Raw genomic sequence first — 14025 nt, 5'->3', positions numbered from 1 at the left:
GCACTTCTTTGCTTCATCCATCTTATCTAGTCAAACACCCAGTTTTAACTTAAGGGTAAGTCTGTGCTAATGTTCAGGGTTGTAGTTTGTCTTTTGAGGGGGCAGATAGGAGAAAATGAGCAAACTTCCAGAGTTCTCCCCTGTGGTAATCTCACCTCACTTCAGCTATTTACGTTTTATGAGGTGGAATGTATTGCTCACCGACAGAGTGAGGCTGTGGGCTGGCTCTCCAGTCCTACCAATCAAGCAAAGAAAACCACAAGCAACTCTAACAGGTTTTACTTACTATGTTCAGTTTCCCATGGTCCTTGATTTCCCACTGCCATCCAAATTTATTTTTAACTTTTGAAAGTTTTCTGATATTTACTATTTTTTCATTAGTGTAGATGTGATGTGTATCCACAATTTGATACTGAGTGTTTATTCTGTTTTGATTAATAAGATGAGAATGCATCCACAATAGATGACATCACAGTTAAAGTGTACAACTGGGAAAAATTGCTTGAATAAATATAGAAAAATGATGGTTTCTACCATTTAGGCATTCCTTTCTTATCAGAAACCCATCAGACAGATCAAAGTGCCTTTTTTACTCACAAAAAAGGAAGTTAAAGTCCAAAACCCAAAAAACATGTCATGTCTGTCTTTGAGTGAAATTCTTATATAAAATGATTTATAGTCAGGTTTAAAGTTAAGTATTAAATGTCTTTTTTTTTTGACAGATATTTGAAAGGGAGAGAAGAACTAAGATTTTTTCATTAAAAAAGAAACTGACAGGCAATATTTTGGGAGGAAAGGTATACATCTTCAATGTGTTGAGTTATAGATCATAACAACTTTCATTTTTTTTTTGGGTTGTTTTGTACAGGCTGACTTAGCCTTCAAGCTTGCCTCCGTCTTCCAAGCATGAGATTAAAGATGTGTACCACCGTGTCCACCCAGTTATGGTCCTTGCTCTTTAAGCTCTGGGTTTTGCATTTCATCTTTATGGAATGTCGATGATTTTAGGAGGTTTTGGTAGATGTCATAGTTAGTCTTTGTCAACTTGACACAAACTAGAGGCACCTGGAAAGCGGGAACCTCAGTTGCGGAAATGTGTGCATATGATTGGCCCGTGAGCATGTCTGTGTAGGATTTTCCTGATTGCCGATTGCTGTGGGAGGGCTCAGCCCACTGTGGGTGGTCCATCCCCGCTTCCTGTGGGCCTGGGTTCTACCAGAAGGGTAAGTAACTGAACAGGCCAGTAAAGCAACAGCATCGCCACGCTTCCTACTTCAAGCTCCTGCCTTGAATTCCTGTCTTGGCTCCCTTTGATGATGCTGGATGTGTAAGACGAAATAGACCCTTTCTCCCCAAGTTGTCTCTGGTGTGTCATGTCCCCATTGCCTCCCGAACCCCCCAGTTCTTAGCGACAGAAAGCCAACAAAGGCAGCCCAGACTCTGAGAAATGTGACATGGATAAATGAGCAAAAATTAAGTCAAAGTTTCAGGGCAAAAGCCGATACAAGAAAAAAAAATCTTAAATTTATTAGACCTTAGTTTTTCTTCTGTTGTTTTTCTTTTAGAAACTAAGAACATAATGGGTCCTGTGATCAGTACAAATGATTCCAGTCTACCAGGGGCTGGCTTTGTGTGGCAATAACGTTTAAACAAGGATGCACAGTATGACTGATATCTTGAGAGATTTTATTCCTGGACACGGGCATATTTGAAAGGGAAAAATGTGTCTAAAAACTGAATTTTCCTCATGCTAAAATCAGTATGCTATTGATGACAATTAGGATTAATATGCAGATATTTGCTATTTTAGTCATCCTGGAAAAAGTACATTCTGCCACATGGGAAGACATGTTGAGGAAGAAAACCACAAAATGACAGGATAACTAAAACTTTGAGATACTTTTTTGGACCTACAGTGTCGATTAACCTAATCATCTAAAAGAATCCCAACTATCAAAGTTCAAATGATGAACATGTTGTCTCTGACAGCAGAGACTGAGTGTTTGGGCCAGAGTTCAGTGGAGGAAGATGGAGAGTATCTGCCAGGCATTTCTCCTTTGTTGCTAGTAGCAACAACGATATAAGATGAATAGAGGCCCTGGAGTGAAGGGCAGGATAAACACTGGTTTTAGTAAATAATGAGTAGTCTGTTTTAGAAGTCAGGAACCCAAAGGTCTTTCTAGAAAGAGTTTCAGAGGACGTTTAGGGCTGGAGAGATGGCTCAGTGGTTAAGAGCACTGACTGCTCTTCCAGAGGTCCTGAGTTCAATTCCCACAACCACTTGGTGGCTCACAACCATCTGTAATGGGGTCCAATGCCCTCTTCTGGTGTGTCTGAAGAGAGTGACAGTGTACTCATATACATAAAATAAATAAATAATTACTTTTCAAGCAGTAGGATGTTTATGAACTGGGTGTATGTAGTGGTTTGAAAGAGAAGTCCTTGTAAGTGGCAGGCATTGGTATACTTGGTTCCTTTTGGTGTCTCTTTGGCTGTGATTAGGGATTGTGGCCTTGCAGGAGGAGGTGTGTGTTCTCTCTCTGCTTCTGGTTTGTGGGTCAGGACTTGAGCTCTCAGTTGCTCCATTCCAACCTGTCTGCAGCTATGCCCCCTGCCATGAAGGTCAGAGTCCCATCTCTCTGAAAATGTAAATGCCAATGAAACACTTCCTTCTATCAGTTTTGATGGCCACGATGTGATGTTTTATCACAATGATAGAAGGGTAATTAAGACAGATACATGATGTTTTAGAGAAGTTGAAAACGTCATAGTGAACGCACTCCAAAATGTGCCGGGGATGATGTACAGAGGGAAGGCTCTCATCCACTTGATGGATCCTGGTGGATGGTGACCTGAATCTGTGATGGGAACAAACCTGGCAACTTTGAACTGTAGAACTGTTTGAGGAACATTTAACATGATTATTATTATGATTATCTAAGTTTCGATGTTCACAAGGTCCTTGAAAGAACAATTTTCTGGTTCAATAGAGAAGATCGGAAAGCACTCCATTATGATGATCACAATTTACGCATAGTAGCTCTTTCTTGGTTTGAATTTATATGGATAAATTACAATAATAAACAGCATCAGACGGCATCAGAATTTGATGAGTGTTTCTAGTTATTCTTTGGGACTACTTTGCCATGTTCAATGCCTTTCTGAAAATCAATTTCAAGATTGCTTTTCTGGCAATTTTCCTTGGTTAAGATCTTCAAAGCCACATCCTGTTCACATGACTTCTCCCATTTGTTAACTGAGAAAGGGTTTTTGTCACTTTAGGGCCCGTGTGTGTGTGTGTGTGTGTGTGTGTGTGTGTGTGTGTGTGTGTGCAGAGTCTGTTAGAAATCATCAAATAAATGTACTCTGCCAGAAACACTGGTCTACTGCATGGAAACTGCTATTTTGAAAATTAATATGGATTCTTGGATTTTTGTTTATTTAAAGTGTAATAGTTAGTCAAACTCGGTATGTTGGTACATGCCTGTAATCCCAGCACTAGGGAAGCAGAGACAAGAAAGTCAGAGTTTTAGACCAGTCTGAGCTATAGAAGGCCTTGTTCCAAAACTCCATAATAAATAGGTAGATAAATGAGCAAATAAATATGATGTTATAATCCATTATTCTTTTAAAAAAGATTTATTTTTATCTGAATTGATGTGATTGTTTGTGTGCATGTCTATTTAAGGGCACCAGATTGCCTACATTTGGAGTTACAGACAGCTGCAAGCTGCTATGTGGTTGCTGGGAATTGAACTCAGGGCCTCTGGGAGAGCAGCTAGTGCTCTTAACCACTGAGCCATCTCTCTAGCCCCACCATTATCCTTTTTGATGATAAACTATTCTATTCTATTTCGTTTTCTAAGTTTTCATTCACTAAAGAGTGGGGAAAGACTTTTTCAAGCTGATTAAATGATCACATTTGGTCCTCAGCATCCCCTTCAGGCTGGCTCCTGGCTTTAAGCTTTCTTGTTGGTTTCTGCCCACCATCTTAAATTTGCCACAGAACCCTGCCAATTCTCCAAAGGCGAAAGTGATCCTGGAAGTCACACAATCTGGATGCTAGGGGTGATCACTACCGCTGGAGTCATTGCTTCTAAATGCTTTCAGAGGTTAGGAGAACACAGAAATGGGCATTCCCCAAATCCCTTTTAGAAACTATTTCTAGGGTTTACATGGAATGAGATAGGATCTGGTTACTTCACTAGTGCCAACCATAAAGATTTACTGATACTTTATTTTTCTGATTTAAAAATTCCATTTTAGGTTTTTCTTTGAAATAGAAATCATTGATTATGAATGAGCTTATAAATAAAAACATCACACGAGGAGATTAAGGGAGCCATGCCTACAGACTCTAGCCTACATTCTGTGCATCTCAATGTCAGGAGGGACGTTCTGAAGACTCTCAGCTTCAGTTGGGGTTTTACAGTTTCATTTTCCTTTGTTTCAAACAAGTAAAGCATTTCGATTGTTCAAAATGAAACAACTCAGCAGATGTTCATGGCAAGGATTCCACTTTGTCTCCTCCCACCTAGCCTTCCACCCTACCTTAGTAGGTACTTACCTCATCAACTCTGTTTGATGTCCTTCCAGTGTTTCCTTTGAAAAAAAATGAATGAATAAGCATATATTCTATATTCTGTTTATTGCCTTTATATTTCTTAATATGTCTGGGAGATTCATTTGAATCAGTACAGGGGAAATTCTCTCTTTGATGTTGCAACTATCTTATATTCCATCACACTCATCACGTGGGTGTACTGGATAGCAACCAGTCACTGTCAGAGGTATTTGTATGTACTCTGTCTGATCACATCCTGTTACACAATCAACGGGTTCTCGTCCAGAATATGGAGGAACTAATTTTCTACAGTGGCTACCAAAAAAAAAAAATCCTCACATGTTTGGTGGCCTCAAACAACGGAAGTTTATCTTTTTAAAGCTGTAGAACTTAGACATGTACATTTAAAGGGTTAACAGGCCCAGATGACCCTGGACAGTCTTTGGGGAGAAAGAAGCTTGTCTTGCCCTTCCTGGTTTCTGGTAGCTTTAGGCTTGTGGTTACATTATTTTAACCTCCACCTTGTTCTCCAGTAGAGACTCTCCCCATGCTTCTCTTTTCAGAGAGAGAGAGAGAGAGAGAGAGAGAGAGAGAGAGAGAGAGAGAGAGAGAGAGAGAGAGAGAGAGGTGCGTCTCCAGGCATAGAACATAGAACTCAGGCCATCAGGCTTGCATCTTGGGGCAGAAAGCACCTTTTCACTGTCCCTGTCCTCTCCATTTCTTACAAGGACATTTGTCAATGGATTTAAGACCAGTTCTGAGAATCTACATTAATCTTACCTCAAATTTTTAAATTTAATTATGTTCAAAGAACCTTTCTTCCAAATAAAGTTTCAACAGTAGTTTCTGGAGGTTAGAACACAGAGGAATCCTGTGGAGGGTTAAGACACTGTTGCACCTGCTACATCAGGTACTAGCAAAAGGCTGGGAAGATTAATCCTTCACATTCGGTTTAACACTGGAGAGGACAGATCGTCAGCATACACTCTTAGATGAATTTCTGGGGTAAAGGATAAGTAAATAATTTTGTCAACTTTCCCTTGTGTGACTTGTACAAGTATATATATTCTCTGCCAGCTACATTTTTTTTCTATAGCACTGCCATCCTGTAGATGCCAGATCTGTCTGTCTGTCTGTCTTTCTTCTTTTTTGGGGGGGTGTTCTCTAGCTCAGGCTGACCCCGAATTTTCTTTGTAGCTGAAGATGACCTTGAACTTCCAGAATTTATTCTTATTTTGCCTTCACTTCCCTATAGTAGGGCAGATTATAGACATGTCTCATCATGCCCACTTTGAGATACTAGAAATAGAGCTCAGGATTTATCCCTGGAGCAGGCAAACATACGAAGTAGTTTAGTAGTACTGGATTTTAATTGGATTTGGTTTTATTCCTAGCGCTAGTCTAGTAATAATATACTTGGCAGCCTGAGACTGTTACCTCGATGTACAATGCACACACACTTCACTTCTAACAATGTATCTAGAAACTTGCTAACAGCCAAGGACCTTCCCGCTTGCTGCCGCCTGCACACCCCTTTCTAGACAATGGAATATATTTCTCCCCTCTTTAATGACCTTCAAGTGCAGACAGATTCAACTCAATCAGAATAGAAAGTCTCGTCTAGCCCAAACAAGTTCGGGGTTCATGCTCAATATGACCAAACGGTGTACTCAAATGGATTTTCTATTTACCATCTTATGCCTATGCACAACTGGGCGTACATATGATTAAAATGAGACATGTTATGGAGCAAAGCTTACATAACTCCTATCTATTAACCAAGATGGAGAAGTACCCCTTAGTAACTAAATAACGCCTTCTCTTGAATTCCCCAAAATTACTGCTCTAAGAGGTAATTGGGACCGGTGAGTATTTTCACACATGCTGCCTGGTGCTCCCTACTCGATATTCTGATCTTTTTCTATTGTTTTGATTTAAATAAAGTTTTCTCGTTACTTTGCAATTTGTGTAGGCTTTTATTTCGTTTTTGAGTAAGAGGCCAAGAACTTGAAAACGCCCCAGGCAGACAGCACCTATGTCTACTGGTAACATCCCGTCTAATTTTTTTTTAATGCTATTCCAGAGTAGCATTGCTTTGTATCGCAAGTGACAAGCTAAACTTTGTTTTTAGACTTAAAATTTTTTATTTACATGTTGTGCCCGTGTGAGTCTGCTCTCTGTATATGCCGCTGCCTGCAGAGGTCAGACGAGAAATGTCGGATCCCCTAGAGCTGGAGTTGCAGGTGATTTTGAGCCACCTACATAGGGGCTGAGAACAGAACTCGGATCGTCTGAAGGAGCAGCATGTGCTCTTAACTACCGAGCCAATTCTCCAGCCCCACATATTCATCTTTATGTGTATGGGTGTTTTGCCTGCATGTCTGTGCGCTCTGCGCATGTCAGTCCTCAGAGGCTAGAACAGGGCACCCGATCTGTAACTAGAGTTACAGATGGTTGTGAGCCGCCACGGAAGTGCCGGGAATTGAACCTGACTGCCGTAGTAGAGCAGCCTGTACTCCTAACCACTGAGGCATCTCTCCAGTCCCAAGTTTTAAACTTTGAATTTCATGTTCATTCTTTATCGGTGAAGGCGGCAATGGAATGTCTGAAAAGTACTTGGCACCCTAAAACCTGAAACAAGTACAGGGTGAATGATTTCCTCAAGGGATTTGCAGACCAACAAGAGGATTTTTTTTTTTTTTTTGAGAGAACAACTACAACAAAACCCAACAAAACAAAACTGGAAAGTGTCATGAGCAATGTGCACATGGGTAGATAAGCATCAAAACACCAATATGTGATTCTTTATAAAGGGGGGGGTGTTTGCAGTTTTATATTTTCACTCAGTAAGTAGGATAGATGAGATGAACTTACATGCATAGATGCCTGGTTTTTTGTCTACTGAGTTTTTCACAGTGCCATATATTTAGCCTACAGAAATGCACAGATTCGTCTAGTCTCTCTTCCTCTGTTGGATTGGAAGCTCTGGCAGTCAGGGAACTGCTTCTTATAAAATCTGTCATTCCCTGGGCTTGGGATCTTGTTTTTACACCATAGTCCTCAATAGATGTTCGATGATAACGAGAGAACTCGCATCGCAAGAGAAAAACTGATTTCTGGAAGATAAATTCATTTTACCTTTTCAGTCAGTGTGAGACAAGATATCCTTGTTCAAAGGAACGGAGCAGTGATCACGGTGTTTTATTATCTGCAACTGGGCCTGGGATAAACCGATGGTAGCAAACATTCTTGCCTTGATGAAAGAGAACGTCGCTTCGCTTCCTTATGACAGTTTTGGGGCGATTGTGGCCCTCATCTAAATATCATCTGGGGATGTAGGAGGTGCAATGGCCCTGCCATCATCCTCAGCACAGAGATTGCATCTCTGGGTCTGCGAGATTTATGCTGTTAGATCTGTCAGTAGTCTGGTTTTGATTTGGTTTTGTTTTTTTGGCTGAATAATATTCCGTTGGGTATATCTTAGTCGTAGCCGTGCTATTTTGATAATTCTAAAAATAGAACTTACAGAACTGGGAAGTTTTTGCATGCTGAGTTGAAATGTGTAGGACCGCTTTATTATCTTATTTAATGAGTTTATTGAGTGCCTGTAGAGATCAAATACCGAGCCTAATACAGGGATGTGTACATTTCTAGTACTTCCCTCCACTAGAGAAAGAGACACTTGTGTTATGCCTCCTTAGATGAAAAACATGTGACTGCCGCTAAGCTGCCACTTTAGGTACTTGTTAATAAAGCCGGAATGTCAAACCTTAGGGGGATCCAGATGCTAATAAATAATTATATAGTCAGCTCTCTGGTAAGAAATCATTTGAGCATCTTTGGCCTTAAAGTCTTGCTTCAGTGAACTGGCGTCTGGCTTTAAAAAGCACATCAGCCCGAGAGTCAGGTCCCTCAGGTTCTATTTCTGGTCCTGCTATTGGATTGCTAAGAGGCCTTGCATAACGCAGAAGCTCTTTCCACAAAGCAAGAGGCAAGACTGACCTCTGCACTTGAGATTGGGTTCCAGGTGCCTTGGGGACTGACTGGACCTCACTAGAGAACAGGCCCACTCTTCTCCGCTGCCAAAGACATTTATTTCAGTGTGAAATTAGAAATTAGAGCTCAGATGACATGGACACAAGTGCTTTGTCTTGCTCCTTTCTGTGAATCCAGAAGTAAAACAAATCTAGAAATGAACTAGTTCAAGTTTTAAAAGACCTACAATTTTTCTTACTTTGTGTGTTTCTGAGAGAGAGAGGAGGGGGAGGGGAGGGGGGAGAGGAAGAGGGAGAGGAGAGTGTATATGGAGGGAGGGAGAGAGAAGAGGAGAGAGAGGGGTGCACAGGCGAGTTTCAAGGGCAGTATCTAGCTAGCACCTCTAGGACTGGAAAGCAGGTCGAGCCTCTTCCTCTTCTGGGGACTACAGTTCCCGGGAGCACTTGCGGCCCACATAGGGAGGGACCTCGCTTTCCTTGACGTATGGAAAACGCAGCAATCAGATTGGAGGTCACTGCGCAGACGCGAAGCTGGCCGCGCGTCCCCGCGAGGTCTCAGCCGCCTAGCGCGTGAACAGTCCGGGTTGTGCGCGTGCGTCCGGCCGGAGGGCGGACCAGAGGCACAAGTGGGGCGGGGCCAAGGGCTTCGCGTCGACACCGCCTTCCTGCCCCGCCCCTGACCGTTCGGCCCGCCCCTCCTTCCTGGAGCCACCGCTGAAGCTGAGGCGGCGCGGCAGCAAAGAGGGGGGCGGCTAGTGGCCGGAGCGACACGCGCCCGTCGCGACCCTATGCAGTGACTTGTGCGGCGCAGGCGCCTCCTGCCCCGCCGGCGGGGCCCAGGCTTACCGCGGCGGGATGTTCTCCCGAAGGAGCCACGGAGATGTGAAAAAGTCCACGCAGAAGGTGCTGGACCCCAAGAAGGACGTGCTGACCCGCCTGAAGCACCTGCGGGCGCTGCTGGGTGAGGCGTGGGGCGTGGGCTAAGGGTCAGGGCCACCTGCCAGGGGGCCGGGTCCCTCTCGCCGGGTGGGCCTGATGGGGTCTCAGGTCCGAGTGATGTAGGGAGCTGGGGATGGTGTGCACCCGACCTCTGCTAGCCCAGATCGGGACCCTTGAGGCATTGTTCCTGAAGGCAGTACCTTGGCCCTGGGCGCTGCTCTGTTGTCCCAAGTGTAAACTTAGCCAAGATTCTCATTTGGGCGCCTAGCCTCGGGTAACCTCGAGGCCAGGCACAGAGGTGACTATTCGCTGTCCTCTCCAGGAAATAAACCAAGCGCAAGTGGCGCGGGCGAGAGGCGAGAAAACGTACACACACACACACACACACACACACACACACACACACACACACACACCCCTACCTCTGCGAGAGGCGAGAACACACACACACACACCCCTCTACCTACCTACCTCTGCTAGCTACTTCACTCTCCCATTTAAAAAATGTAAATTCTTGACAACTTGGGTTAGACCAAGACCTTATGTAGTCCCATCACAATCTTCGTTGAACTCACTCTTCTTTTAAAATGTTTCTATGCTTGAGCATAAGACTTTAGATAAGACTGCTTTCAGCTGATTCCAGGACCAATTAGATGTCATTTCTTTTCCCCTGCCCTTCTCTCTTTTAAATTTACATTTTTTGGGGGGTGGGGTGGGGGAGAGAGTGGAAGGGTCTGGCTGATAGAGGTTCCTGGGGTCTGTGGTTTGAAGTGGGGTTCTGCTCTGAGGAAGCAGGCTTTCTTGGGTTCAGGGAGGCTGCTTCTCCCTTATAACCAGAATGACAACCATTTACTCCCTCTTGCCTTCCTTTTTTATGGCCTGCAGGGTGGAGGTTCTGCAGAGCCCAGGTGGGCCTGGAATTGACCTATGATGACTTGAGAGCTCTCCCCTGTGGGTGTGAAGTGTTCACAAGGTTATTTACTGCTGCTGCTGTGTAGCTTGGCGAGGCTGTATCTTACACAGTTCTAGTCCTATCTTCTGTCTGTCTGAACATTTGTTCAAGGTAGAAACCCCTTTGCTTGTCTGTGCACAAGACTTATCTGTATTTGGAGACCAAGGAAAAGACACATTTCTTCTACATACATTTACTATTGAAGTAATAATAAAAATTAAAAAAGTGTTTTTAAAATTTTAGACCATGTGTCACTTGAGAAAACAGGGCACACAATTCATTTTATAGGTGAAGATTTAAAGCATTCCTGTTAATGAGATTAAAAGTTGCTAATTATTTCTATTTATATTGTGTAAACTATCTCTGAGTGTGTGATAGGCCAGTCAACCAGCCAACCAATGAATCAACCAAAGGTAAAACTCAAAACCATGACTACTGCCACAAAAACTACTCCCGTTCCCCTCAACCCACCAGATTTTGACAACTTAAGTTACTATCTCAGATTCCCAGATACTACACTTAATATGTTCAGTTTATAAGGATTGTAAATCAGTTACTGTTAGAAGGGTTAGTTTCTGGACTTCTGAAAGCAAAGTGAGGTGTTCTTGGTTAAATTGAACTTTCTCCTTCCTGTAGTGAAAAGCCCAGGTACACAAGTGCTTTGTGTTGGGTCCTTAGTATCTGATTAGTTCCTGCTGCAGGGGCGTTCTTGATAAAGGGGAACTGAACAGTATTTTAAGGCATTTGATACTTTGGAACTTTTTCTGTGCTGAAGAATTTAAACCTTTGTTCTGACCAAGAAGGCCAAGATTGAGTTGGCTACATTTTATAAAGACAGAAAACCTAGATCAGAGTAGTTTCTTAGAGATACACTGTCTTTGTTACCATCCAGAGAAAATGGATACTTTCAGGTCTGAGTATCCCTAGATTTTCCCCTAAGGTGTGTGTCTCCTTACAGTTGCAAGTGGCAGGGATAGGCTGTGAACCCGGCCAATGGCATCTCTTTATTTTATTTTTTGAAAGTGTGTGTGTGTGGTGGGCTTTGTGCTAGTGAGTACAGTAACCATAGAGGCCAGTAGACAGATCCCCTGGGGCTGGAATTAAAGGTGATGGTGAATTACTCTGAGGGACTGACTACTGGGAACCAAATTCTGTACAAGAGCAGCAGGTGCTCTTAACCTCCGAGTCATGTCTGCAACCTGAGTCATCTTTATATGTGAAAAAAAAAAAACCCTTTATTATCAGTCAAAGATAAAATCTGTTTAAAATAGTTTATGGTGTAGAGTTCTTCCATATTTTATTAGTAATACTTTTGTTGTTGATGATGGCCAAGTTTCCTTTATATCCTAATGTGATCTTTAACTTTAGGGGTTCTATTTTTTTTTAAAATAAAATTTGAGGAATTCTACATATATGGGCTGGACCTAGGCCTCCCCACTCATATGTAGCAGATGTGCAGCTTGGTCTTCATGTGGGTCCTGAACAACTGGAATGGGGGCTATCCCAAAAGCTGTTGCCTGTACGTGGGCTATGTTCTTCTAGCTGGGCTGCCTTACCTGGCCTCAGTGGGAGAGGAAGTTCCTAGCCTTGCAGAGACTTGAAGTGCCAGGGTAGGGGGCATACCCAGAGGGGCTCCCACCTGCTCAGAAGAGAAGGGGAGAGGGCATGGGGGAAGGATAGTGGTAGGGGATGATCGAGAGGGGGGCAGTGAGTAGGAGGTGCCACAGATAAGTTAAAAAAAATTAAATTAAGTTAAAAAATTTTGAGGAGTTCTTGCCATAATCTTTGGTATAAACTTTTGCTTTACAACTGTAGTTTGAAGACTTTAAAGAAAACTAGTGCATTAAAGTATTAATTCCTATAGCATCAAATTTTTATCTGGTTATTACCTTTAAAAAAGACGAAGTGTTATCGAACACTTAAATCAATATGATGGCAACTGAAGGGAATGAATTTAATTAGCATTGCATGCTATGTATATGTTTCAACTCTTGCTTTTCACTTGAGTGAAATAGGGCTGGTATTTTTTTACATATAAGGATGATGCTACTGGACAGAGTTTGCAGCTTGTCACTGCCACTTGAAGCTTCACAACTTGGGACAGTACCTAGCCTGCCCTTGAACCTCAGCTTTGTTACTCTGGTAAATGGATATGGTACAGTGAGAGTATATTATGTGATGACGTCAGCTTGGAGCAGGCATTTACCAGATTCTTCTTATTGCTTTTTTACCACCATTAATAGGACACATATTTTAAGAGGTATTTTCCCTACCCTTCTTTTTTATTTTATATAATGATATGGCCTTATTCTCTTTTTGAAAGGAATTGTACTTCAGACAACTTGTGGAGAAATGGTTAACTATGGAGAGTAGACTATATCTTAGGATTATGATAATGACTCCAATTCAGTGCTACTTAGATAGCTTGTCCTGACTATATTTTTAAAGTTGGTTCTCACAGGACCGCATTTTAGATAGTTTGTATGCATCATTGGGAAGAACAAGGAGATACTTCAGTTTTCCTTATGCTGTTTAAATTATCATCAGGAAAGTAACTGAATAAACTAAATAAATACTCCCCCTCCCCCGACAACTCCTGTGTATTACTGTATTGCTCCAGCAAACAAGTAACCCAGCCTTTGGGAGGTTAAGGCAGGGGCATTGTTGTTAATTTGAGATCAGTCTGGGTTGCGTAGAAAGTTCTTTGTCAGTCATGTCTACAAGATCCTATTTCAAAAGACATTAAAAAATATAAGACACCTGTATAATTTAAAAATTCCTAGAATGTGCATTTATGATATAAAAGCAAGTGAAATTAATATATTTTATTTAACCTAATGTTTGTTTGTTTGTTAGTTTATATCTATGTGGTACACTGTTGCTCTCTTCAGACACACAAGAAGAGGGCATCGGATCTCATTACTGAGGGTTGTGAGCCACCATGTGGTTGTTGAGAATTGAACTTAGGACCTCCGGAAGAGCAGTCAGTGCTCTTAACCGCTGAGCCATTTCTCTAACCCATATCCTAATGTATTGTATCAGCAGGTACTAGTAAAAGCTAACAAGTAATTTATAGTACTTTGTCTATATGAATTATTTGAAATCCAGTGTCTATTATACAGTCAGAGCACATATTTGTCCTTGCTAGCTACATTTCACATGCACAGTACCAAGCTATGGCTGGTGACTACTGGTAGTAGGGCTTGAATTTGGGAAAGCAGAGGGATAGGGTAGGGCAGTTCTAGCCAGCGAAGATGGAAGAGTTGTTAGTAGATATCCATGTGGCAGTGTGCAGGAGGGTGACTCTCACCTGTGTCCATTGGGCGTTAGAGCCCTGGACACACAGGATGCCTGAGTAGAGCCAGGTGTAGCTCAGAGTTAGAGACATCCTGACAGGAAGACTCTGAGGCAAACTTGATGGCCCAGATCAGAAAGGGCTCGGCTTGCTTGAGTTGGAAGCTCATGCCTATCCTTAGGGGGAGTTTGTGTGGTGACTTTTCTTTTTTCTTTTCTTTCTTTTTTTTTTTCCCCCCTGGAGCTGGGGACCGAACCCAGGGCCTTGCGCTTGCTAGGCA

The 14025-nt window shown here is 42.5% G+C and overlaps 1 protein-coding gene across 1 annotated transcript in view; it reads left to right on the top strand.

The window, feature by feature from the left end:
* Positions 1 to 9234: 9234 nt before the first annotated feature.
* Positions 9235 to 14025, top strand: part of Ralgapa2 (Ral GTPase activating protein catalytic subunit alpha 2) — a 270387-nt gene continuing 265596 nt past the window's right edge. The window contains exon 1 of the mRNA XM_032904353.1: positions 9235 to 9520. Within this exon, the coding sequence (XP_032760244.1) occupies positions 9415 to 9520 (106 nt within the window). The 5' untranslated portion in view covers positions 9235 to 9414. The remainder of the gene's footprint in view (positions 9521 to 14025) is intronic.

This window comes from Rattus rattus, chromosome 5 (genome assembly GCF_011064425.1).
Source record: "Rattus rattus isolate New Zealand chromosome 5, Rrattus_CSIRO_v1, whole genome shotgun sequence".
Classification (NCBI taxonomy): domain Eukaryota; kingdom Metazoa; phylum Chordata; class Mammalia; order Rodentia; family Muridae; genus Rattus; species Rattus rattus.
This window is presented reverse-complemented; position numbering and strand designations above follow the sequence as displayed.